The sequence below is a fragment of the Rhamphochromis longiceps genome, linkage group LG9 (assembly GCF_057381845.1).
Source record: "Rhamphochromis longiceps isolate RC_006_pf linkage group LG9, R_longiceps_female_GT1.1, whole genome shotgun sequence".
Lineage (NCBI taxonomy): Eukaryota > Metazoa > Chordata > Actinopteri > Cichliformes > Cichlidae > Rhamphochromis > Rhamphochromis longiceps.
Genome location: NC_140565.1, coordinates 10,249,905 through 10,276,668, shown reverse-complemented (window position 1 = coordinate 10,276,668; position 26,764 = coordinate 10,249,905). Strand labels below are relative to the sequence as shown.

General features: G+C 42.7%; 3 protein-coding genes and 2 non-coding genes across 6 annotated transcripts; 2 read left to right on the top strand and 3 right to left on the bottom strand.

The window, feature by feature from the left end:
• Window positions 1–8,283: 8,283 nt before the first annotated feature.
• On the top strand, window positions 8,284–9,816 carry LOC146661668 (kinesin-like protein KIF1B). The gene is made up of 5 exons (XM_085419489.1): window positions 8,284–8,301; window positions 8,480–8,638; window positions 8,754–8,825; window positions 8,926–9,047; window positions 9,141–9,816. The coding sequence occupies exons 1-5, from the start codon at window positions 8,284–8,286 to the stop codon at window positions 9,271–9,273; spliced, it is 504 nt and encodes a 167-aa protein (XP_085275615.1). The 3' UTR covers window positions 9,274–9,816.
• Window positions 9,817–12,332: 2,516 nt separating this feature from the next.
• Window positions 12,333–16,631, bottom strand: LOC146661667 (uncharacterized). 2 transcript variants are annotated; one of them, XM_085417750.1, is made up of 4 exons: window positions 16,568–16,631; window positions 15,045–15,148; window positions 13,472–14,068; window positions 12,333–13,120 (listed from the first exon to the last, which is right to left on the bottom strand). In XM_085417750.1, the coding sequence occupies exons 1-4, from the start codon at window positions 16,614–16,616 to the stop codon at window positions 12,443–12,445; spliced, it is 1,428 nt and encodes a 475-aa protein (XP_085273876.1). In that variant the 5' UTR covers window positions 16,617–16,631; the 3' UTR covers window positions 12,333–12,442. The 2 variants fall into 2 exon arrangements, with proteins under 2 accessions (XP_085273876.1, XP_085273877.1); XM_085417751.1 differs by having other exon boundaries at window positions 12,333–13,117.
• Window positions 16,632–23,807: 7,176 nt separating this feature from the next.
• Window positions 23,808–23,889, bottom strand: trnas-cga (transfer RNA serine (anticodon CGA)). Its single transcript has one exon. It is a non-coding gene; the product is annotated as a tRNA-Ser (tRNA).
• A 575-nt stretch (window positions 23,890–24,464) lies between these two features.
• trnag-ucc (transfer RNA glycine (anticodon UCC)) lies at window positions 24,465–24,536 on the bottom strand. Its single transcript has one exon. It is a non-coding gene; the product is annotated as a tRNA-Gly (tRNA).
• Window positions 24,537–25,559: 1,023 nt separating this feature from the next.
• Window positions 25,560–26,310, top strand: LOC146661664 (transcription factor 7-like). Its single transcript, XM_085418199.1, has 3 exons — window positions 25,560–25,656; window positions 25,792–25,899; window positions 26,037–26,310. Exons 1-3 carry the CDS (start codon window positions 25,567–25,569, stop codon window positions 26,169–26,171), a joined length of 333 nt encoding a protein of 110 aa, XP_085274325.1. The 5' UTR covers window positions 25,560–25,566; the 3' UTR covers window positions 26,172–26,310.
• Window positions 26,311–26,764: the final 454 nt, after the last annotated feature.

Here is a 26,764-nt window from a genome sequence, read left to right as displayed (position 1 = left end):
GATGATGTTGAGCACAAGCTGGAGCGTTTGATGGATGTTCTTTGCATCAAAGAGCTACGAGGAAATCCCAGAGAGTAGAGACAGGATATTATGTGAATCAGCATGAATGTTGTTTGTTGTTCAACAGATAAAAACAAGAAGAGAAAATAGAAACAAAGTAAAAAAGGAACAATTGTTTCTGCCGTTAAGAAAAAAAAATGAGTCATGGCAGAGACCTGCAGAAGTCTTGAGTCTCATTTGATGACATTTTGTCAGATTGCCTTGTAATTTAAAAAAAACAAAACTGTTTTTTGAGCAAAAGTTCTCCAGGTTTTTTTGGAGTTCTTTCAAAGTTTTCTTATTTTTGGACGTTAGCTGCTTTTTCACTCTTTTTCAGTCCAGTCTGTGCATCTGAACATTTACAGAAAGATTTCTTTGTTTCGTCTTTAGACACTTTGTTAAACGCAGATCCCAGCAGAGTTCGCCTACCTTCTCTCCAACCTTCTCAGGTTTTGTGGATATTATACATGGTTATGCTGAGGATATGTCGGCTACTTTCCACTGGAAATGCCTTTTGGTTAAACTGTCAGCGAGGAATTTGCACTGTTACATTTTTATATAACTTTAATGCAAAAAAAACAGCTGCTTGTTTAAGTGAAAATACACTGATGGGGTTTTTTTCTATTCATGAACAGGAGTGTGATCAGTTTAATAAAAGAAAAAATAACCATAACCAAGATATGAGGGGAAATCTTGGACAAATACAAGCAGACTGGAGCAGCCAGCGTTCAAAACACCGACGTTCAAGGTAACAGAAGGTTCCCGAGCCACATCCACCCAGCTGGTTTCTGTGTTTCTTGTGTATTTGTGTACACTGTGACTTCATGGCTGTCTTGGGCTCCAGCTCTTGTTTTGGTGTCTCATTAATTTGATTTAATGTCCTGCTTAGTGATAACATCACTCTTGGCCTCCCTGCACTGGCTTCCAATTGAATTTAGGATTCATTTTCAAGTTCTTTTATTGGTTTTTAAATCTTTAAATGGTCTGGCACCTGCTGAAGCCCTATGTCCCCACTCGTTCGCTCCGGTCAGCTGAGCAGCTGTTGCTCTCAGTCCCCAAATCACGGCTGAAACTGAGAGGAGACCGAGCGTTCTCTATCGTGGCTCCTAAGCTTTGGAATAATCTTCCTCTTCACATTAGGCAATCGACATCAGTGCTGGTTTTTAAATCCAGATTGAAAAAGCATTTTTATTCACTGGCTTTTGACTCAGTGGTTGACTGACTTGTATTTTATTGTTTTTCGCTATGTTTATTATTGTATCGTATTTATTATTCTTATGGTATCTATTATGTTTCTATTGTTCAGCAGTTTGGTCAGCCTTGTGTGTTTTTAAAGTGCTATATAAATAAACAATGATGATGATGATGAACATAGTAACGTGTGTTGGGTTGCTCTGTCTTCAGACTCACTGTCAGACTGATTAGACAGTGAGTCTGAAGGTGAGAGTCCTCACTGCCCACGCCTGTCTTTGGGTCTGACCAACACCGTTTCCTGTGTGTCATTCCCCCCTCGCCTTCCCCCCATCCGTCCTGTCTGCACTGACCTCTCCAATAAAGACAAAAGGCCTCATTTTCTGAAACTCTTCCTATCCCATCACCTTGCGAAGAATCACTTCACCATGTTGATTAATAAGGACGGTGGGAATGGTTTGAAGTCTCGTCACAGAAAATGTGCCAAAGGCAAAGAATCTGAGCTTGAAATAAAATGAAATGAAAGATCAGCCCCACACAGGGGTTAAATTCAGATGGAAACTCTTATCACACAAAGAGAACAAGCGAATAAATATATCTGAGTGTGGCCCCTCGACTGTCACAGTGTAGCTGACATTTGATCTTATCATGTGTTAAAGCTATTTTAATTACTGAAGAGAACCAGTGTCAAACTCAGCCCAAGTATGGTTGTACGTTAATCCTTAAAGCAACAACGTTTTTAAAGTTGCAGCGTCATTTTTACACCACACCTAAAATCCCACTAATCGTCCGGGCTCTTCACCCTATGACCACACGCTGGGGTATCTAACACCACATGACCCAAATGGAAACTATGTCAGCTGAAAGAAACCCATCGAAATGTGCAACACTTAAAACTTTGCCTGATTGGAGCATGGCTTCAAATACAGCCCTGAAAACAGACAGGCGGTCGTTGGCATTTCGCCCTCGTTCCTGAGAGACTACATCGATGTATCAGTCAACAAATGAACTACTGTGGCGTCACAGCTGGGGCCTTCTCTGTGTCGTTTATAACACAGAGAAGGACCCAGCTGTGACGCTGAAGTGGTATCTTTAAATTAGCTGTAGGTGTGAATGCTTGTCTGTCTCTCTGTTAGCTTTGCAACAGACTGGTGATATTCAGAGTGCACCATATGTCTGGTATTATTTCCCTTCCAAATTAGTGCTTCCTCTTAGTTGCTGGTCTAAATTTGTTTCCTTTCATGTTCAGGCCGTGTTAGTGTTGTCTCTGTGTGTAGCAGGTTTTGTCTCCATGTTTGTTTCACTGTCTGCCTGTCTGTCTCTGTATTCTGTACTTCTGATAGACGTCTAATTTTGCCAGTCCCTCTTTTTGTGCGCCTTGTACCTTGTCACTCTCTGTGACCGCGTCTCACTTTGCCAGTTCCCATGTATTTAGTCAGTTAATGGTGGTCTGAGTAACCCTCACCACTTTGTTCTCCAGTGTCTTTGTTCCTGTTCATCCTACATATTTTCCCCCATTTGTTATTTATTTCTGCTGTTTGCTATTTATATTTTATTCCTGCACAGTTTGCTTGAAGCACTCATATTTTGTCTATTCTATTCATGTGGATCTTATCTTTCTATTTCCTTGCTTCCTTTTCTGTTTACTTTGCTTCTTGCCCGTGTTTCGTCCTTTTGCGGTGTCTGTGTTTTTTTAATCCTATGGTCTCTTTTAAGTTTGTTTGTCTCTTTACTTCTTCAAACTGAATTCAAAGTGGAGCAAATGCTATATAACATTCTCATAGTCTCATTCACACTAACGTTGGTTCTGTATCTTGTAACCAAAGGAAGCTTCAGCATGCAGACTGGAGCCAGCGATCAAAACACGTGCTTCCTATTTTATTTTGTTGGTTATGTTGAGTTTTGCTGTAACTGTCTCGTTACTCCTGATTTGTCCCTGCCGTCTCCTCTTCCCTAATGACCGTCCTGTGTGTTTATTGTTTAATCTTCTCCTTTCGTCACCCAGCTTCACTGGTCATGTTTCCTAGTGTTATCCCCCAGTATAGGTTTCTGAGTTTCTCAGTTCCCTGTCAGATATTTCATATCATTCTCTCCGTCCAAAATAAACAGGCTGCCTTTAGTTTATCCTTGCCAGCCTGTGAGTCTGCATTTGGGTCTTCTTTTTTCATAACAAATGATCATACTCCCCGCAGATTGTGATAGTGACACCTCTAGGCCATGCTGCAACTCTCTGGAGCTTTCCGCTCTTCAGGAACTCTCTCTGCAGGAGGGGGAGATACAGGAGAGGTGGAGGAAGATCTCAGCCTGGGCGTCTATTGTCTTATGTAGTCTGGAAGATGAGTGGATGGTGGGGTGGGTGCAGTTTTCTCTGTGGTGGGGTTGGGTGGACTGTCCCGGGCTCTGTGGGGCCGGGAGGCGCTGCTGCACTGGGCCCCCTTTCCCTGGCGGGGCGCGGAGTATGGGGGTGTCAACCAAGAAGGTTCAGCAAGTGCTCCCCAGACCTGGAGTCCTGGACAGATTCTTCCCAGACCAGCCTCAAGCTGTGCAGCAGATCCGAGCGACATTGGCTGACCTCTACACTCTAGACATGGTGAGACAAAGGGCACGGTTTGTTCATTGTTTGGAAAATTTGGCATTAGATAATCCTCACCTGGGTGTTGCTGTTCAGTGTAAGCAATATCATTTGCATTTTATTCCTCTGATTTATTTCTCTGTGGCGTTTATGAACTCGTATTTCTTAGGCTGGCTTTTAAGGAAGGAGAAAAGGTATGTATCAGTTGGCTGGGAAGAAAGATGGAGGTGGAAAGGATGTGCAAGCTATGGGACAAAGTTGCTGAGACTAGGTTAAAAAGAGGTGAGGATCAGTGAGCAGGAGTGTGGCTTTGTGCTGAAAAGAGCACAACAGATTGTCTGGAGAGAAGGTGAAGGAAAATCAGCTGAAGCAAGACAGTTTGTGGAGTTTGTGTTGGACTGTATGTTATGCTGGGAGCCTGGGGATTAGTGCACTTTGATTCCAAGTTAATACTAACTAGTGTTTCTCACTGGTTTTTGGGTGGTGGAGTAAAAGGGATTGGTTGGTGGCTGTTTCTAATGTTAGCCTTTTCTTTGCTTTCTTACAGGCGGGGTAAAGACATGGTGATGAATGAGTGTGTGGGCCGTCTGCTGAGGACCAAGAGCTCAGGACAGTCAGACGGGGGCGTCGCAGCAGGAGTCACCGTGCTCGACAACCCTCTGCTGTCCTGAGATGTCACACTCCTGCCTGCACATACAAACCACACTGAAGTCAGAGTTCCCTCCCATCCGATCAGCATGGTCCCCTCCGCACTAACTGGCTACCCTCTAGCTTTCATTAGCAACATGAATTATGGATCTGCTCTTGCATCTAAATGCTAAGCATTATGCCATTTGTGATGCATTTTTCCACATTCTTCCTTCTCTTTCTTTACCGACTCCCCTGTCTCCCTCCACCTTATCCTCCTGGTCTTTTCCAGAGTTGCCACAGACTACAATTACTGCAGAACCATTAGGTCCATGTTGACAAAATTTCCATACCATCATATACCCCTTGAGATGCCGATCGTGAGAAGTTTTCAGATACTGCAAGCATGTGCACGCGCGCACACACACACACACACACACACACACACACACACACACACACACACACACACACACACACACACACACACACACAAGTGCATCATACAAAACAAAGATTTTCTTCTGCAAGATGTGGCAGCACCAAAACTGTCAAGGTGAAGATGGAAAACGGGGATAAATGGACAAAATAAGTAAATTCTATAAACAGAAACAATGAAAAAACTGTGAGAAAATGCGTGGAGACCAGTAAAGAAATATGAGTTTAAAAAAAGAAGTACGGGATAAGAAGAGGATGAAAGAGTTTCTTCTGTTTCATGCTGCTACAGTGTGAGTGAAACCGCATCAGTACGCCTATTGCAGTGCAGGTTTTTAGACGATGCATCAGTAGAGCGTCTGAAACTGGACACTGTGTAATAACAGCTCACTAAAAACATTACAGCTACTCATAAAGAGCCCAAACTCACTTTAATAGCTGTTGAGATGTTTCCTTTGGTCTGACTCCGGGGAAAAGGAAAACATCAGAACAGGCAGGCGGAGAGATGGGGTTTTGTGTGGACTAATACAGGTCAGTGGATCTGTCTGCAGCTAGATGATCCGTATGACTTTTCTGCAAAGCCACAAACCAAGTTCATTTGTGTGTCCAGCCGTTCTTTCATTAACAGAGTCACAAATAGCCCCGCTGCGGTTAGATGAATGACATCAACCTCTCATTGACTGCTTTACGAGCTCTTCTGACCAGCGTGAGAAACCATGGGATTGAAACCTCACGAAGGTACGGCCCAACAACCCAGCTGAAAGTACACGTGCAGAAACACACGCACGCTTTGCAGAAAAGACGATACACACACACACACACACACACGTACATACACACAAGCAAAATCTACAGAACAGCGCTAGCTTAGACCGCACATACTTTCCCATGCTGATGGAGGAGTTACTAAGTTTTACAAGTTGAGTTTCTCCTCCTAGCCACATTTTTGGGTAAAACGCAAGATCTTTTTTGGAAACACACACCAAAGCAGACTTTTAACTCATGATTCAGACTGTTATAGTTGGAATGTGAACAGAGAGCACATACACATCACAGAGAACATTAGTTCTTGCCACTGTATGCCCTCCCCCTCACAAACTCGTAAAGCATCATCAGATTACAACAGGAGGAGAAGGTCAATCAAAAGGCAAAAATATAGACACTGGAGAGAAGGACTGGAGGACAGTTGGGCAAAAGGTGTGTTCATATTGATGGGAGCACTTCACTGTGCATCCATATGAGCTGAATGTGTTTGCGTTTTGGCAGAGTGTGAGGCAAATAGCACGACAGAGAAACGAGAAGATTCAAACAGTACAACATGGAAGAAAAACATTTTGTAGCACACCCATACACAGAGACAAAAACAAGCAAGGATCTCTCTAACCTTCCCTGTTACCGTTGGCTCTTTGCAATCAATACACTAATATTGGAAAAACTGTCCCACAATGAACTTTTAGTTTTGTCTAAATGCACAGAAAGAGATTATAAAGAAACACGAGAAGAAAGTCATGGACGGTTATTTGTGTGAACTAGAGTTTAATGTATAATCATGTACAGATGTTTTAACTAAAATCTATGAAAGAGGTCTATAAATGTAACTATTTATAGACAGAGAGTGAAACAGAGAACGGCAGAGAGAAGAAACGTGTTTCCATATACTGGGAAAATAATGCTTCTTGGGGACATAAGCTGAAAACTTCAGACTGCACTCTGCCATCTCACGTTTTCAGTGCAGTGTGTGAGGTATTAGTCCTTTAACAAAAAAGAAGGAAGAGAAAAAAAAAATGAAGTCAGAGTTCCACCTGCACCTCCACCTGTTCTTGCAACAGCATGAAAACTGACAGAGGTGAGACAGCAGAAAAGTTCTTCTCTATTTTTTTTTTTTTTTACTAAGTTAAGGAATTAAGTTAAGAAGAGTGATTAAATAAATAGTTTCTTGCATTTTTGATTTAATGATTGTGTTTAGGATTATTTCAGAAACATGTTTAGAGGATCTTTGTAAGCCTGTATTTACTTTAAAAGAAGGGAAGCACTTCTTCATCCTACAGAAAAGGTGACACATTACAGATGAGTTCATAAAAAGTGTCTCTGTCACTCTTTCAAGGCTCTGTCACTTTTTCTTTTTGACTGGAACAGCATGGTAAAGTAGGCCTAGGCTGCCATCTTGTGGCAGTGTGTTGTTACTACAACATATGAAATTGTGTTTCTATTGGAAATATAATTCAGCACCACTGAGCCGCTCTCTCAGTTACAAACTGAACCTGTTTTGTAGACGTATAAATCACTAAGTACAGTGAAGCTTTTGGTTTTGTAAAAGTGTTTCTTATTCTAAATGCATGTTGATTTTTATCAGGGTGAAGAGCAGTTAGCAGTGCATTCATGGACATCTTTAAACTATTAATTGAAGAATCTTTGGTCATGATGGCATGAACTAGAAACGTGAGCTCCAGGTGAGACTGCACAGAAGAACAAGTGTCCTTAAACTGCATCAACTGATGACGTCTTACAATTTTATTCCACTGTGTGTTTTTATCATTGAACGTTTCAGTCTTTGTGTACATGTAACGCAGACACTAAAGCTGAGCCAGAACTTCATGCTGAAGAGAAGGATTCTTTTAAAATGCATGGGGGAGCAAGCGAGTCAGATACCAATGGCACGAAGATGAAGCAGGTCTGATCGGAAACCGTTTATTTCCAGGCCAGGGAGCACAAATAAAAACACCCTTAAAAGGTTCCCTCCTGCTCAACCGCGTCACTCCCTACGGAGAGAAGATCTACATGACCTTATCTGCGTATCTGGAGGTCAGCCGCTGCTCCGCCGTGTTGTACCTGTTTGTACGTGTTTTTAAGTCTCTTGATGTCATCGTGTCTAACACACACCCTTTATCTCCTCTCTGCAGCTGGACCATTGCATCCAGCCTGCCATTATCACCAAAGACATCTGCACGGTCTTTTACTCCCGAGACGCCAAGATATGCCCCACCCCGTTCTCTCAAGAACCTCTTTGGGACTGGATACTCCAAAACTCCTGACTGGTAAATCTGGGCTGCTGCACTGTGGCCATCTCTGTTTCACAATCAAAGATATCTGCCCTGTTACAAAGTTTCCTTGTTCAAAACTTCTGCTTCATTATAGCAACCGAGTGACTGGGATCTACGAGCTGAGCTTGTGTAAGATGTCTGACACTGGAAGCCCAGGTGAGCGGCCATGAAACATGTTTAAAGAACGGCAGCTGTTTTATCATAATTCTGTGGAGAGCTTCATCCTAATGAGGGCTCATGTCCTGAGCAGGGATGCAGAGGAGGAGGAGGAAGGTCCTGGACACATCAGTGGCTTATGTGCGTGGAGAGGAGAACCTGGCCGGCTGGAGGCCCAGAGGAGATAGCCTCATCCTAGAGCACCAGTGGAAGCTGGAGAAGATGGAGCAGCTGCAGGAGGTGGGGCCTTAAAAGATTCATAAAGAAATAAATCTGTTTAATATCGTAGAGGGAAAAATGACTTTTCAACTCAAAGACCAAAGTGCTATTCTAAAAAGTTTTTTCTTAGAGTACAGACTTTACATGACTAACCTCCCCTCTTCTCCCCACCTCACATTCGCCCCCATCTTTCGTCCAGGTGGAAAAGACCTGTCACCTTCTGGGAGAGGCGGCTCCCGTGGGAACAGCTCCCACCACCAAGTCCCTGAGTGAGTCTCTGTCCCCCAGCGTGAGCTCCAGCACTCTGTCCACGTCCACCTCCGCCTCCTCGCAGATCTCCAGCACCACCTTTGAAAGCGTGAGAAGGAGCTGGCCACCAAGGTGAGAAAAACGTGGGCTTAGTGGGCGTTCTTGTTGCTGCCTTCTTCCTTCTCTGCTCGGAGCTGATCGGTCTTGTTCCTGTTGTGTTGTAGTGCCTGCGCCTTCTGACACACACCTTCAATACTGAATACAAGCAGCTGGTGAACAGCATCAGTGACTGCAAGGTGAGAAATAATACAAAGAAATAAAAAAATAGCCTTTCTGTGTCACATCAGGGAGTTCCTATATTGACGTCTACCTCATCCTGCTGTTGTTTCACTTCAGCTTTCTCTCATCTCACCGATCGGACGTGATCCATCCGTGACGAGCTTCAGCAGTGCTACCCTCACCCCTTCCTCTACCTGCCCCTCTCTCTCGGACTCGCGCTGTGGCTCCATGGGCCAGAAGTAAACATATTTTTAGGAACATTGACCTCGATCTGCAAACGGTTATTGACAGGTTATCTATTTGATTCTAACTTGGTGTGATTTGTGTTAAAGGACCCCTGAGAACAGCTCACGTGCCTCCAGTCCCTCCTGCTCAGACTGTGAAAACTTCCCGATGGTTCCCACTCTGGAGACCTCCTACCTTGCGCGGGCTGCAAAAGAACGAGTTCCTGAACTTGGTGCCTGATATTGAAGAAATGCGACCAGGGTGAGTAATGCCATATTAACCCAAATACTGTCACTATGACATGTGTCTCACAGACCAAATGTAAGTCGACACTCATGTTCTCTAGTTCAAGCAGAAATGATGTGGATCGATTCAAATTCCTGAGCCTGGATGATTTCAGCTGGAAACAAACCAACTCTGCTTCTTCCTCAGATAATTCAATTCAATTCAATTTTATTTATATAGCGCCAAATCACAACAAAAGTTGCCTCAAGGCGCTTCATAGATACAGAGAAAAACCCAACAATCATATGACCCCCTATGAGCAAGCACTTTGGCGACAGTGGGAAGGAAAAACTCCCTTTTAACAGGAAGAAACCTCCAGCAGAACCAGGCTCAGGGAGGGGCGGGGCCATCTTCTGCGACCGGTTGGGGTGAGAGAAGGAAGACAGGATAAAAGACCTGCTGTGGAAGAGAGACAGAGGTTAATAACAGATATGATTCAATGCAGAGACGTCTATTAACTCATACTGAGTGAGAAAGGAGACTGGAAAGGAAAAACTCAATGCATCATGGGAATCCCCGGCAGGCTACATCTATTGCAGCATAACTAAAGGAGGATTCAAGGTCACCTGGTCCAGCCCTAAATATATACTTTACCAAAGAGGAAAGTTTTAAGCCTAATCTTGAAATCTTGTCTCCTGAATCCAAACTGGAAGCTGGTTCCACAGAAGAGGGGCCTGAAAACTGAATGTGTTCACTGACCGGTGTTGCCAGCTTTGGTGGCTCGTCTCCCGCTCGAAGAGGACCAAAAAGAGAACAATACAGTGTTCAGCTGCCTGGCTGTGCTCTACACACACAGCCCTGCTCTGGTACAGTAAAAACCACATTTACATTTGTTTACATTTCCAATGTAGAGGATGAGTTTAGATCACTGTGGTCCAAGCTTGTCGTCAGTTATAGAAACTGGATGTGTTTCCTTACATTTATTTTGTGTTGACAGAAGTCTTTGATTCATATTGATTATTAAAGCGGGCTTTAACCTGTGGAGAAACGCGTGTGTTCTTGCTCCTTCAAACGGTTTTCTTCAGAGATTTCTCACTGTTTGTACACATGCTGAGTGGCTAGTTTTGAAAACACTTACTTTACCTTTACTACTCTGCTCAGAAATGCAACCTGTGACCTTACACAGCCCAAAAACTTATCCTAAAACATAAATTAACAAGGACAGAAGCTTTTTACAAATGCTTCAACAGTGTAATTCTAACAAGGTATGCAATACATCTAATGTCAGTTCAGAGGTATGAAGTGATGACACTTTGACATCACTGAATAAAAGCAGTCTTGTCATAATAAGCTTTGCTGTGGACAGTTGGCGCATTAAACTTTTTCTTACAAATAAAAAAGGTAATCAGATGTTAAGTTTGTTCAGTTTTAGTTGTTCTCATCGTGTTGCTCCTCAGATCTCCCGTTGTCCCTGAGCCTGACTAAAGCCCGGCAGCTTGTTTTCAGGGCATGGCAATGCAGATATGAGCTAAATGTGACACAGCAAAGAAAAATCAGAATCAAGAAACCCTGAGCTGACTTTCATGGCTGCAGACGTGACATTAAGAGCCTCACAGATCAAAAAAGTATGGGATTTAAACTGCTTCTAGACCTGCACACGTCTGTTTCCAGGGCAGGATATCCATTCCAGTGCAGCAGAAGGAGCGGTCAGTGTGGACCTCGGTGCTGTACAGGACCTCCTGGAGCTGCTTGTCTCCTGGCATCTGGGCTTTCACTCGTATCTGAAGGACAAAATAGGAAAATCAAGTTGCTCTCACTGTCACCTGATTTCCACAGACTGCCATCTGACCACATCCCTGCAGTTGGATCCCACCGCCGTACCTCTAGGATGGGTCTTCTTGGTGTCAACCCAAACCACCCTCTCCTTCAGCTCTGAGCTGAATATATACACATGATTGCTTCTTAAAAAACAAACAAAAACAAAAAAACGTCCCCACACGGAGTGAGACTCAGTCTTGGATGCCCAGATCAGCCAGTGTGGTGTCCAAGAAAGGGAAGGGTTGGTTTGCCAAGTTGGGCTGTACCTCGATGGGCAGTGTCACCAACATGGGGATATCCTGCTCCAGTCTGACGCGCAACATCTTGTTGTGGGACCCCGGGAGCTTCCTGTCTGCCGATCCGCCTCTCCGTCGGCCTGCTCCACAGTCGCCGCCTCCTCCAGAGAGCGTTTTGTGTCGTCTGCTGCCAGCTTGACTTGCTGATCTTTATCTCAGGAGGCAGTGGGTTTTTACCCTCTCCCCCTTTGATCCTGTGCGTTATCGTTTAAAACTCGCTATCTGCATCTTTTGGCTCCAGCACGTCTTTATTGTTAGAGTTGTTGCTTGCTGTGTTCTTCTGCGGGGTGCTGATGATTCATTGTTCTGCTTCTTCTGATGGTAAACGCCTCTGGAAAGCCTGAATATGTGAGCGCGTCTGATTCATACAGAGTTCTGCTCTGCCCCCCCGGACTGATATATGCAGCCAGTGTGAATGTGTGTTATGTATCAATCACATGTTAGGTTCATTAGACTGACACAAGGGTGATGCACGGATGTTGGTGTTTTTAGGGCCAAGTGTGAAAGTGGAAGAAAGACAAATTCTTTTGAAATGTTAAAAGAATGTTGGAAATTTGATCAGAATACAGTAAAAATGAAAGAAACAGATATTTTTCTCAGATCATTGTGTTAAATTGTCATAATCGCCGTGTTCTCTTTAAGACTATCAGCTCTACTCTAAACAACCCTGAAAGCCTCTGCTGACACATGTCATCAGTTCCTTTCTTTCTTTGTAAACAAGGTCGAGTCTGTCAGGTCAGCAATAGTGCTTCCTACAGATGACCCATCAGTGTTTATTCCATGACTGTAAACATGTTTCCATTTGTCACTTCAGTCTTTACTCTGAAATACAGGAAATGACATCATGGCTCAAAATCTTTGTCGTTCAAACAATTCTTTATTTAACAATATTTTAACTTTATTTAACAAAATACATTCAATAAAAACTTAAACAACAGAAAACTGATTTTTAATCCAACCACTGAAAAAAAAAGGTAACGACTGAACACAAACAGAAGAACAATTTATAAAGATTAAAATGGAACTACAGGAAGTTTGATTCACAGCCTCATTTGAACTTAAACTTAAACTTAAGGAGAGCCGACCTGAACTCTGTGGAGCCTGATCTCCAGGGTTTTAAGTTGGACTCTGAAACCAGAGGATGTTTCTCTCTCTTCAGATTCACTCTGATCCTGTGATGGGAACGATTTCAGCCCTGCGTGATCGCGCTGATGTTTGCACAGAGCAGATGATGAAGTGAATGTTTTGGCACAGTGGTAACAGTGAAACAGTTTAGTAGTAACGTGGGATCGTTTGTGTGCAGAGTATGAACTGAGATTACTGAAGCTCTTGTCACACTGCTCACAGCTGTAGTTTCCTTCCATGTGTGTACGTTCATGCTCGTTACGATGACCTGACTGTGAGAAGCTTTTGTCACAGTGTCTGCACTTGTATGGTTTCGCTCCTGTGTGGACTCGTTTGTGTGTTTTAAGGTGACTTGCAGTGGTGAAGGATGACCCACACTGATCACAGAGGTGCTTTTTGACCCCACTGTGAAAGAGTTCATGATGTTTTAACTCAGCTGATGTGGGGAAGCTTCTCCCACATTCTTTGCAGTATTTCAGTTTGTCTCCAGTGTGTTTACGTTGATGTATTTTTAGGCCGGCTTGCTGACTGAAAGTTTTTCCACAGATGTCACAACGAAAGTCTTTCCCACCACCACAGCGATGACAGGGTTGAGAAGTGGATCCATCTGTGTCGCTCTGCTTCTAAACAAAGACACAAAGACAGTGTAAGTCAGTCCTTCAACACTTTTATCCTGAAAGTCGCCTGAAATAAAGAGCATCTCTGCAGACGTCCAATTACATTTTACTGTTTCAATTAACACACTCAGTTTACTGGGCTACAATAACTACAATACTACCACCATAATACTACAGCAATACTTATTTAATATTACAGTAACATCTGACTTACACTTAAATGAAATGAAAACCTGAATAATGGCTCAGAGCTACTCTTCGGTGCAGTAGAAGTGCTAACATGCTAACACAATTTAATGAGCAGACTTGTTCCAAACAGTCAGACTGAACTTACAAGAATAAAATAAAAATACAAACCTCACAGTAACTGCACTTGTAGAGTCTCTTTCTGGTGTGGATCTGTTGGTGTTCTCTCAGGTACTGTGGAGTTTTAAAAGTCTTCTCACACAGGTCACATTGATAAGGTCTCTCCTCAGTGTGGGTAAACATGTGGCGTTGTAACTGTGCGTCTGTTGTAAAGTATTTACCACACTGATCACACCAGTACACATCTTCTCCGGAGTGAATGCGTACGTGTATATTTCGGTACCCTAGCCGGCTGAAGGTTTTTCCACAGATGTCACAGCTGTATGCCTTAACTCCAGAGTGGGTAACTAGATGTCTCTGTAAGTTGCTACTGTGAGTAAAAGCTCTGCCACACTGATCACAGCTGTAAGCTTTAACTCCACTGTGGACGACTTGGTGTGTTTTTAGGGAATTCTTCCAGGAAAACGACTTTCCACACAAGTCACAGCTGAACGGTCTCTCTCCAGTGTGGATGAGCTGATGTTGTTTTAGTTTAGACTTCAAAGTAAAATCCTTCCCACACTCGTCACAGGTGTTTTTTTTCTCTCTCTTGCTTCTGTGAGGTTTGTCGGCCTCCTGAGAGCGCTGACTTCTCGGTCCATGTTGGTCCTGCAGTGACAGAGATACAAACAGAGGCAGTGAGTGAAATGCAGTCATTAAACAAACTGAAGCTTCAAACTCCCTCCATTAACACTAGTTTTAAACCTGAAGGTGGAGTGTGGCACCAAACACCACCAGAACCTGAACGACTGCAGGTGCTGATAAGTTGCGGTCGCGGTATTTCAACATCTAGTTAGCAATACAGAAGACGAGCGAGAATAAATGGAGTAATATTTTTTATGTGGCAGGTAATTTCAAATGCAGTGATTCTATCAGCCCAACAAACATCAGTAAACACACAAACTGTTTGTGTGCAGTTTGTCTCACAATGTGATGTAAAGACTGCAGCAAAATCCTCTGCAGGTTAGTGCAGGATAAGCAGGCAAGTTTACTGTAATGTGATGGATTTAAGTAAAGAACAGTGTGTGACTGGTGCACAGTGACTGTGGTGCTCATGTCAGAGTTAGATTACATCAAGTGTAGCAGAGATTAACTTAAACTTAAGCTCATGATGCTGACATTCATTCACTGAGCTCCACCCACATACCAACAGGTTAGTGTCTAATATAAAGACAGTGTACTGTCAGTGTAGAGAAAGGAAATCAGCCAGGACAACTCGTGAAACATCTGCTGACATCTGGATGAATTCACAGAGAGCAGCAGGTCAGCTGATCACAGCCTGTACATTAAAAAAATCTACTGGAGCTCTCAATAGAAATGATTGTGAGCTGTGACCCTTTTCCCCACACTGAGCCACTACAGCTGATGTTAGGGTTGAATCCTGCTGAATCCCACTTTAACATCTTCCTGCTCATTTTGATGTTTAGAGGCAACGTCACCGTCTAAGATGTAGGCATTGTATACATTGTATACATTATTTCTACATTACATTAATATTGCACAAGGTTCACTTAGTTTAGCATAAAATATACATATCAGTACTTCAGCTTTTAATGGAGTATTTCTTAACACTAGTATCTGTCACCTTCTGTGTTGAGCTCATTGTTTTCTCTGCAGTGGCTGAGCTGAGTCCAAGTAGCTGAAATTTCCTCTGCTGCTCCGTCAGACTCTTCTCCTCCTCCTGATCAGCTGGGACACAAAACAGAACTTTGTTAAGCTCCACACTGCACTGAAGAGTCAAAGTGTCTCATATGTTCATCTGAGAACACACAGAACACATTTTAGCTTCCTTGGGTGGACAACTTGTTTGAAACAAACACAAAAGGTTTGAGCACCGATACCAAATTCAGCAGTATGACACACCAGTACCAGGAGAGCAATTCCTCTTTAAAATATGCCCTGGCCAAGAAAAAACCCGACAATATACGTGTGCCGTGAGAAATGATAGATAGATAGATAGATAGATAGATAGATAGATAGATAGATAGATAGATAGATAGATAGATAGATAAAATTTATTTCAAACATGCAAATATAATTGAAATAACAACAGAAAAAAATAAAAATAACAAAACTTAAAAATCATCAAGTTTTCATGCAAATATCTATGTCTACAGAATGTGTGTGCTCGAAAAGGAGTAGGATGAAGTTTTCTTGTTCCTACCCCCTTATTTCAAATTTCATTGCTTACAAATCCATATCCAGGATTCAACATTATTTGATCATATATTTAACTATGTACAAGTCTAACACATTGAACATACACAAATAAAACCATTTTCAGCACATAAACCAGAACAACAACAAACTACATTTTTTACATAAACTAATCACTCTGTTTATAACAGCCGCTTAATCTCTGAGTTTATTTTCTATCTATGTGACAAAAACCTTAATGAAGACTTAAGGTTGGGTTACTCAGGCCTTGATTTATAAAAAATGAGGACACAATGAGACAACTCAGTCACTGAGAGGAAGATTTCCTATATTCATGCAATTTATTATTTTTTGAACAATCCTGTGAATTTTTGTATTGATGTACTTGTCTTGATTTCATCTGTATATCCGAGTGGGTGTAGAAATCTGAGCCATCATCTGAGTAAGCCTCATCACAACTTTGCGCTGATAAAGGCAGCTGTGTTTTAGCCTGGAACACATTTATTTTTACATTTCTCATAAATGTATTTCATTATAGCACTTTTACCGCCAACATGTTGGGTCTTTTGGAGCCGGAAGTGACCTTATATGGAAGAAGGGTGGCGCTAGCTAGCTTAGTTAGCAAGCTGCATTCATAAGCTGTGCAGGTGCCACAGAGATGCTAAGTAGCCTTAATAACAGACTAATAAAACAACACAAACTCTGATTACAATGAGCTCATTTAAAAGCTTTCTTCTAATAAAATTATTTTCTTCTCTGTGTTTCACAACCTTTTGGTGATATCTTTCTGTAAATTAGTTTAAAGCAGCTTGAGTCAATTTAGTCAGATTTTTTTTTCCAACTTGTTCACAAAAACTTGAGAAGAGACACCGAGGAGAGCAACAGAAAGACTCATTCAGGAGCTAAACTCAAGATTAACTAGACTCGGATTAATATTAGCTCGATACTTACCTTTAAGTGTTAAATCAGTCTTGACAATAATCGGAGAGAAAAACGCCATAAAGCGGGAACTCGGCTTCTTCTTCTTCTTCTGCTCTTGTATTTTTTGGCGGTTAAAGCTTTAAGGCGCATTACCGCCACCTGCTGGACTGGACTTTTCATGTCCCAAACATCATCAATTGGGCACAAATTTGTTGGAGTTTCTGTTAATAAAAAAGATGGAATTCAAGGATCTTGTTATTTGGTTTGTTCGTTTTCACCATTTACTCTACAATTTTCTGCCAGTGTATAGCAAACCCCACAGCTCAAATCAATGAAGAATTTAGTATTTTTAACATATTGCTTAAACTGGAACCAGCAGCTATATAGGCCTAATTTTTAATCCAAACATGTGATAGAGGTTTACCACCAGGAGAAGCAGACTGTAAATAAAAGACTGTGCTACTGAAAATAGTTAGTCTGACTTTGGATTGTAAATATGTTTCCTTTTGTCACTTCTGTATTTGTATATGGCTCAAACTATTTGTTATGAAAGCAAAACAAACAAACTGATGTTGTATAAATTGATTCAGGATTATTTACTTCGAGTCCAGAAATCATAGCTGTCTCATCAGATCCAGTTGTGACATTAGCTATAGTTTCCGCGGAGGGTACTTGGTTCTGTATGACAGCACAGCTTTTAGGTTGAATTCAAGCGCTTGAGTACAGCCTGATAATTAGAGGCCTGCAAACTGTTTGCTGATGAACTTTGGAAGTAAAAGTACAGACAGCTATAGAAGACACAGGACACGAGATGGGTTCATTATTTCTTTTGAGTTCCATGTAACAATCCGTAACTCTGTAATTAATGAATGTGCCATTTAATCTTGGCTGCAGCCAAGATTAAATGGCACATTCATTAAATGGCTAAAATGGGTTGGCTGCCGTTCAGCATTTAGCACAAGTCAGCTTTTGATCAGAAAGTTTTCTGGTTTGATCCCTGGCTGCTCCAGTCTGCAGGCGAAATATCCTTGGACAAGATTGTAATCCCAAGCTGCTTTCTGATGCATCCATTGGAGTGTGAATGCTTTATAGAGTTTGTGAAACAGTTGTACGTGTGGTCAGATTGTTTTGTATTTGTGTGTGGATTGAAGCACATGTCTGAGAGCACATCAATCACTGCACATATTTTTTAAAATCTTAGTTTAAATAAAGTTTTTGATTATTTATTATAAAAAAGAGATGATATATATATAATGCAGTGGGCACTCCACCAGCTAACATGTCAGTTAATTTGACACATTGATTTATTTATCATTTCTTTTTCTCTCTCAGCTTTTCAGCTCCATATTTTTGCCATTTCTTCCACACTCAACTCTGTTCTACAAGGTGAGCCCACAGTTAATGTAGGAGAGGGCAGGTGGCATTAAGAGATTTGATTGGGCAATCTAGGGCCCAGTTAGTTCTTCCTTTTGGTGAAAGCTGGGCTCTTCAGTTCAGCATGGCACAGCTCCAAAGATTCTGCAACATCAAACCCTCTGTCTGCTAATGTTACATCACCTGGGCTGAGGCAGTCCAGGTAATTGCAACAGTTTCTTGAAATTAGTTAATTCAGATATAAACAGAGTGACAGTTTACAGATTCAAACATGTCTCAGAGAAAACAGAAAAAAACAGTAAAGCCCAACTCTCCTCTTTGTGATCAGGAAGACAAAATTCAACTTCCTGATCAAGTAGACAAATCATTCAACCAGCTTCTAGAAAAGGAAGATATTCAAAAGTTGAAAGAAATGGAACTCCTAGAAATGCAGGGAAGAAACTTTGAGCTCCAAGCAAAGCTTGATAAAGCACTAGAAAAACTAGTGCTGAAGGACAAAAAGAATCAGGAGCTGCAAGTAAAGCTTGATGAAAGACCGCACACAAATGAAGAGTTTCTTCAAGAAAAAAGGCTACAGGAGATAAAACAGAAGGAAATGGATTTCAAGCTCCAGGACCTGGAGAAACACAACAAAGGCTTGCAAATCAAGCTTAATGAAGCTCTGCAAAAAAAATTAAGAACTCCTCCAAGAAAAACAACAACAGGACATGAAGCAGTGCAAACTCCAAGGCATGGAGGAAAAATACAAAGCGCTTCAGGTAAAGCTTGATAAAACACTGAACAAAAATAAAGAGTTGCTTCAAGAACAAAAGCAACAAGAAATTAAACAGAAACAAACGGACTGCAAGCTTGAAGACGTGCAGGAAAAATACACAGCGCTGAAAATAAAACTTGATAAAGCCAGAGGTGGGACCAAGTCATTGTTTTGCAAGTCTCAAGTAAGTCTCAAGTCTTTATCCTCAAGTCTCAAGTCAAGTCTCAAGTAATGTCAGGCAAGTCAGAGTCGAGTCTCAAGTCACTGGTGTAAAAGTCCGAGTAAAGTCACAAGTCTGAAATTTTGAATTTCAAGTCCTTTCGAGTCTTTAAAAAGAAAAAAACAAAAAAATAATGTTGCAGTTATGCTAAATGTAAATATTAGACCATGTAATTTTTAAATCTGTGTTTTTCTCAACACATGACAAAATAGTGAACGTAGAAAATATACACAAATTGTGAAATTGCACCTCTTTAAAATGCAGCTCAATTAAACCTAGCTCCAAGGATAATTTTCACCGACAGTTCTGAGATAAGCTGCATGTTATTCTTGGATGCGGTTGTAGGACCGGTGTCGTGCCAAAGTAGGTATCCCCGACAGAATTTGTTTCCCCTGTGCTGGGAGCATGCAGGAAGTACTGATGTTTTCATTTTGTGAAAAATTAGTATCGTTACATTACCATTCAGTTTGAGGGTTACAACAGAAAATTATATATTTATTGCTCACGGGGTATCAGATGGGATTATTTTAATAAACCATAAACATTTTGGCTAATAACTATTTTTATTCTCCTGTAACTTTATTATATAAAGAGCTAAATCCTCCAAAGTTTCAGGAGAAATGCGTCATAATAAGAAGTGTTTGTGAACGAAAAATCAGCAATGTGGGATACTGTTTGTCCGTGATTTACACAGGGGGAACAAATTGTGGCAGGACCAGCCTGATATTATTTGTATCCCACTATAACTTCGTTGTATAAAGAGCTAAGATCTCAAAAATGTCAGGAGTAGTCAGTCATTATAAGAAGTGTTTGTAAACTAAAAATCAACAATGTGGGATACTGTTTGTCCGTGATTTGGACAGTCCAGCGTGTGCTCCCGACGCAGGGGAAACAAATTCTGTCGGGGATACCTAGTTTGGCACGATAGTAACTTCAGGTCACTGCAACAAGCCCAGGTACAGTTTACCGACGGATGGGTGCAGGACCTTGAAATGCACCGTGTAGAACGAAAGACCATCGTACGTATCATAAGTTTACCAGTCTCACAAATTGTCGTCATAAATACACATTCCTTAACCGTTTATTAATAGGACCTTTGAGCTCAACGGTAATTAATTAGCAGTGGAAATAATTTCTGGTACGCGTTACAGAAATGTAGCAGTGACAATAATACTGTATGCTGTAATCGTACTGGACAATTAGTGATACAAAAAACCTGTTTTATCCTGTCAATAAAAGTATATGTTTTTGTCAATGTACCAAAATAACAGAAGCGAAACGCAATATTGTGTCAGGACAATTCACTATTTATGCACAACAAACAAAGGAGCGACAATTTCTGTTCAGCGCCAGACTTGCTTGTAACCTATATCACCAATTATGTTATGAAAATGACGCATTAACTACAACAGCAGACTGACCTTTGTGGGAATGCTCGGAGCAGACTAACCTGTGAGCTGGAGTGTTCTGGGACGTTATATTTGGTCTTTGAATGGCTGCAATCCAGGCCACCCGTCGCCTCTTTGTTACTTCGGAAACATGGCTCGAACAATTTCTCTTCAACAACGTAATCCGATAACAACCGATCTCTTTACCCGTCGGCTTCCCGTGGCTGTCATGCGACCGGCTATTGCAGTTAATAATACAACAGCTTCTTGCCATTTTTGTGTTTCTTTTTTATCGCTGTGATTTCAATTGAAAGCCTGCGTGCGCTAGTACCTCTTGCCACGAGTTCCCAGAATCCTTTGCGGTTTTACCCCTGAATGACGTCACATTTTCAATCTCTATATAATATGTATGTTAAATTTTATATTTGGGGTGAAATATCAAGTCTTTTCAAGTAAACCGGTTCAAGTCCAATTCAAGTCCCAAGTCATTGGTGTAAAAGTCCAAGTCAAGTCACAAGTCTTAGAACATTTTTTCAAGTCAAGTCTAAAGTCATAAAATTAATGACTCGAGTCTGACTCGAGTCCAAGTCATGTGACTCGAGTCCACACCTCTGGTTGTTTATGATCAGTAAAAAATAAAACAAACAGTGGGACACAGAGTTTTCTTAAAAATAAACACATGAAAAAAGTCTTTGGTATATTATCTTAATTGCCTCTAGATGCTCCCAGGGCTAGGACTCAGCTATCTCCAGCATGGACTGCAGGATGGAAGCAACAACAATAAAGAGGATGATAGAGAGGAGGAAGGCTCTGTGGATGACCTGCAGCTCAATGAGGCCAGTTTGGACAGCAAGGATTAGCAAGGTGATCCCTTCAGTCATCCCCCTGCACAGAGAGGAAGCAACCTATTATGCTACAATATAGTCTTTGTGCCAGCGAGGCTTGTACTTGACGCGTGGCAGTCTTCTGGCAGTAGGTGAGCCAGTCTGAGTGTGGTGCAGCCTAGCAGTGTCAGCGTTCTTTTCAGTCACTGGGCGACAGCGTGCTAGATGAGTGGCATTCCAACTCTTTCCATCACTCAGCAAGAAGGCATTCAAGCCTTTGGCTTTTGTTACTGTTACAGGAGGGGTAAATCTGGGATGTCCTTTGGGAACATGGTGGGGTTTCCTTATCCTCACACTCTCTCCTGGTAGAAAAGAAGGTTTCCGTGCGTGACGCCTACCATCAGTGTAACGTTGCATTTTCAACTGATATTTCTGAACTGAGTGACGTGCAACGTATCCAGTGGAGACACAGCAGGAGGCAAAGGGAGTACATCCAGTATAGTACGCATCTTCCTGCCACACAGGAGTTCTTAGGGAGAGGGAAGTAGAGGGAAGTAGTTGCATGCGGTGTTGCACAGTAAACTTGAAGCCAATCCAGCACAGTCGCCTTCCATGGTTTCGACTGCTGGATTGATGTCTGGATACAGGTGCGGAGGGCACGATGAAACCGTTCGATTGCTCCGTTTGCAGCTGGGTAGTAGACAGATGTTCTGCTGTGGGAGATGCCTCTATTCTGGAGGAATGAGGTGAACATTACAGAGGTGAACTGTGCACCATTGTCAGTTATGATGTTCTCTGGGTTGCCATGACGACTAAAGACAGATGAGAGGAACTGAATGACATCATCAGTAGTAGCATAAGGTGAAAAGGCAAGCTCAGGCCATTTGGAGTAGTAGTCAGTCAATGTTATGACGTATCTACAAGCAGGTATTGCAGTATCAAAAGGCCCAACAATGTCAAGACCAAGTTTTTTCCACGGTCCATCAGGCAGTGGGACGGGTTGGAGAGGAGCAGGATTAGTATGTGCAGTTTTGTCATTGGACTGGCAAAGGAGGCATGAGGTTATGGCAGACTGAACTTGTGAGTCCATTTTTGGCCACCAGTAGAGATCTCTTAATCTTTGTTTTGTGCGCACAATGGTGACTTTCATGTGCCAGTGCAATCAGTTTAGGTCTCACTGAAAGTGGTGCAATGAGCCTTGAGCCTCTGAGAACATAATCACTTAGGGTTGAGAGTTCATTACGGATTTTGTAGTAAGGTGCAAGCGTGACATCAAGTGCTTTGATTGAGGCAGGCCAGCCACTTTGTATTTGTGAACGCAAAGCAACCAGTTCAGGGCAAGTTGAACAGGCAGAGTCAAAGTCCGCAACTGGAAGTGAGGACATGGCAGCAGAAACTTGGGCTACCATTTCATGATCTGAATCTGATGTGGAATGGGAAGAAACGGGCAGGGGCAGGCGAGAGAGACAGTCAGCTGTATAGTTCTGAGAACCTGGGCGGTAAATAACATCATAGTCAAAACACAGGAGGCGGGCAGACCAGCGGGCGATGCGCATGCCAACCCTATTAAACCCTTTGGTGCTCAGCAGCGTTGTCAGAGCTTGGTGGTCTGTCCGCAGAGTGAAACGTCGGCCCCACAAATACGTTCTCCATTTCTCTGCAGCCCACACACAAGCATAAGCTTCTTTTTCAACAGTTGAGTACTTTTGATCTGTTGCAGGCAGTGTGCAGGTAGCAAACGCCACAGGTTTTTCTGTGCCATCAGGTTGCACTTGAGCAAATACAGCACCAAGCCCATAGTCACTTGCATCAGTAGAGATCACAACACGCAAGGCAGGGTCAAACAGTGCCAGTGCAGGACTATTCACCAGGAGTTTTTTTACTTCTTCAAAGCTCGCTTGTGCACCTGAAGTCCATGTGAAAGTGTTCTTGTCGTTAGCACAGCCACACATAGGGGCTGCAACAGTTGCAAAGTTTGGCAAAACTTGGAGTACCATGACACCAAGTCCAAGAAGGATCTCAAACTGAGGGAACTGGGGAGGATTAAAGGGGCAGCACAGCAGCGTTTTGGAAAACAGTGTAAAGGCTTTTCAGGAAGCTTTTAGGACGCTGTGAAAATACTGAATTTGAATAGTGGAGGCTAGAAGTAGTGAATGTATCCTTCCTCTCTATCATTAGATGGAGAGAGTGTACAAAGGCCGGCATAGTGGGTCTGTGGCCACTCTTGCTTGCACTTTTGCGTGTCCGTCAGCCAGCTGTGGAGAAGAGCAAAGTTTTTACATGCAAAGAGCTGTAGTGAAAAGCAGTGCTCCAAACAATGAAATGTGTCCACTCTTTGTGCTTTTCATGCAGTAATGTTTGATGTTTGAAGCTATTTCTGCTGTTGTCCCATTCCCGGTGAAATCCGCTGTCCCTCCAATCCCGATCCTCTTGCAAAGCAATCAGCATTTGTCAGACGCATCAGTCATTGGCGGTACTCAGACAGGATCCTGGATGACTACACGTCTGGGGTGCCTAAGAGAGCAATTGAAGGATGCCATGTTTACTGAATATGTGCCTAATTTTGTCAGGACATAGCTGGGTCCATTGCTTCTGCGTGCTCTATTTTCACAAGCAAAGGCCTGGCTCTTTCTCCTGGCACCTTCTCAGGTGATCTCCATGCCGTGGCTTCTTCTCAAATCAACGTCTGGACTGCCGCAAAACAGCTGACCGTTGTCGACAGGATTCGAACCTGTGCGGGGAGACCCCAATGGATTTCGAGTCCATCGCCTTGACCGCTCGGCCACAACAACCACTTTTGGTTTTGGAGCTACATACTTGAAAGACATACGTCTTCCAAGTCCTACGCCACACGTCTTTCAAGTAGGATGTGCACAACAACGGCCACGCTGGATTGTAAATGCGGTAGCTGCATGACTTTGGTGAGAAAGCTTGTGGTTTTGCAGTTCCGTGAGATCGGTGCAGCACAGCTGCGGTTGAAGCTAGCTGGCTGACATTAGCTTGCTTGTTTGCATGAACAGTAACACACACAGCTGATGATTTTGCCACCGCAAAGAGCTGATCAGTACATGGTTAGTAAAATGTTATCTTCATTCCAAACATTCAGCACAATATTTAAAGTGGGACTGGGTGTCTTTATGAAGAAGTAGCGTGTCCAATCACAGTGTCATGTAAGAAGGTATATGTATGAAGTGATGAGAACTCAAAGCCTGTGTGAACAGTGTCTTTCCACAGCAAACGGTAGCAGCGAGGCCGATGAAGAATGCACCTGGCCTGACATTGTAAGCCTTTGCAGAAAGAGCGGAGAACGTTTTTAGTGTAAAACAGTACGCAGCCCACATGCTTGAACAGCACTGCGAGAAGCAACTGCGATGGCCGGGAATCGAACCCGGGTCAACTGCTTGGAAGGCAGCTATGCTCGCCACTATACCACCATCGCTGTGAAAAACTGCAACATCACTGAGTCATTGTCCGGCTTATGAAGCTTTCAGGACAATTAACAAGGTGGGCATTGTGATTACTCGCTTGTCAGGTTCTAAACTGGTCAAAAGGTAGATCACTAAAAAGACTAGTGCTCTCATGCAACTGCACATTTAATCTCATCAGCTAAGCTTCTTTGCTACTCAAGTGTGGCCTCTCACGCATTTAAACTCTTGTGTGATTTTTAGCACCTTGAGAGTCGCAATGGTCACGCGAGTTCTTCAGGTCACAGCAGACAAGGTGCGAATAGGTGTGAATCTGTCTTGGGACGAATCTGGGACGAGGACGTCTTTGGCTCCTCTCTCAAGTTATTGGACTTTGGCAAAAAGGTTTCACGCTTAATTAAAAAATGAGAGCAAGTGTCTGTGTCCCGAATACAAAGTGGGAGCTGGTTCCACAGAGAGGGGCCTGAAAAGTGATGGCTCTGCCTTCCATTGTACTTTTAAATCCCCTCGGAAGCCAGCAGTCTGAGAGCAAAGCACTCTGTTGGGATGATATGGCACTGTGAGATCTTGTAGACAAAATTGGGGGTGATTATTCAAGACCTTGTGTGTGTGAGGGCAAGTATTTGGATTTTTATTTGGGATTTAATTGGGAGCCAATGAAGAGAGAAGTCCATATGGGGGAAATCTACTCTCTCCTTCCAGTCCCTGACTGTGCTCTGGATGCAGCGTTTTGGAAAATAGTGTAAAGGCTTTTCAGGAAGCTTTTAGGACACTGTGAAAATACTCAATTTGAATAGTGGAGGCTAGAAGTAGTGAATGTATCCTTCCTCTCTATCATTAGATGGAGAGAGTGTACAAAGGCCGGCATAGTGGGTGTACCAGAGCAGGGCTGTGTGTAAAGCACAGCCAGGCAGCTGAACACTGTATTGTTCTCTATTTTGTCCTCTTTGAGCGCGAGACAAGCCACCACAGCTGGCAACACCTGTCAGTGAACACATTCAGGATGAAGATGGGCCATACGTCACGAAGCTGCCAAATGCCTTCATGCTCTATCTCAAAGAGCAGAGGCCAAAGGTCATTGCTGAACTCAACATCCCTGGAAGTGCAGCCGTAAATGCAGTGGTGGGACAGAGAGTAAGTGTGTAACTCTGCATACATTTATGCATCTGTTAATGTTGTCTGCTCATGTTTTTGCATGTGTCCCAGCTGTCCTGTAGTTATGTGTAGTAGCAGTGCTCACAGTGTGTTCTTATGATCTTCTGTCCACAGTGGAAGTCGCTTTCAAACGACCAGAAAGCCAGATATTTCAAGCAGGCTGAAACAGAAAGACAGAATCATGCCAAAGAGCATCCAGCCTGGTCGACCAAAGAAAACTATGTATGTCCAAAGTGCCAACATGCAGTTCCTACATGTGTGCATCACTGCACTGAATGATGAAACAGTCACTGCACAGAGTTTGTATCAGCTAATGAAAACTCTGTGTTTGTTTTCCTCATTGGACTCCCCTGTTGCAGCCCTTCAGTTCCAGACAGAGGAAGCCTTTGTCGCAGACAGTGAGGAAGAACTGCTGTCAGTGCTGGAAGAGCTCGACCCCCTCCCCATCACTGCGCAGTCTCAGCAGCCCTCACCCACCCCTGCCTCTCCTGTAGATGCCTCTCAAACTGCATCAGTTCAACCCCGAGTTGAATTATTTCAAGACCGAGATGAGCCCATCTGTTTTGCTGAAATCCAAGAAGACATGTGGTCAGTGCTTGACTACCTCCCCGTCTCTCAGCAGTCTAATGTGCTCTCCTCTCCTCATTCACACAACTACTCGACTCCTAAACAAAATCTCATCTGTCCTGCTGATTCCCCTCCATCCAAACTGGCGTCCTCCCCTGTTGCATTCACTGAATTGCCGTCAACAACCCCCATCTTTTGCCAACTAATGAAAAACAATAATTTCATTATAGACGATTGGACCGATTTCAATTGAATTAAACTGTTACTCCTGTTATTTCAACATCTGTCTTTGTGTAAATAAATGAAAAAACAAACAAAAGATGCTTCTGTCATAAGTTACAGCAGGATGAAACAACCTTCATGTAGTTCTTGTTTTTAACACTGCAAACCTTCTTTAGTTCTTTTGTTTCCTTTCATATTCAGCACACATCTGTCAGTGTCCACTAACTGTCAGGGAAAAGCCAGATAAAAACACTGTGGGGTCTTTTGGGACACGTGCTCGTTGGGTTTACTCATAGAT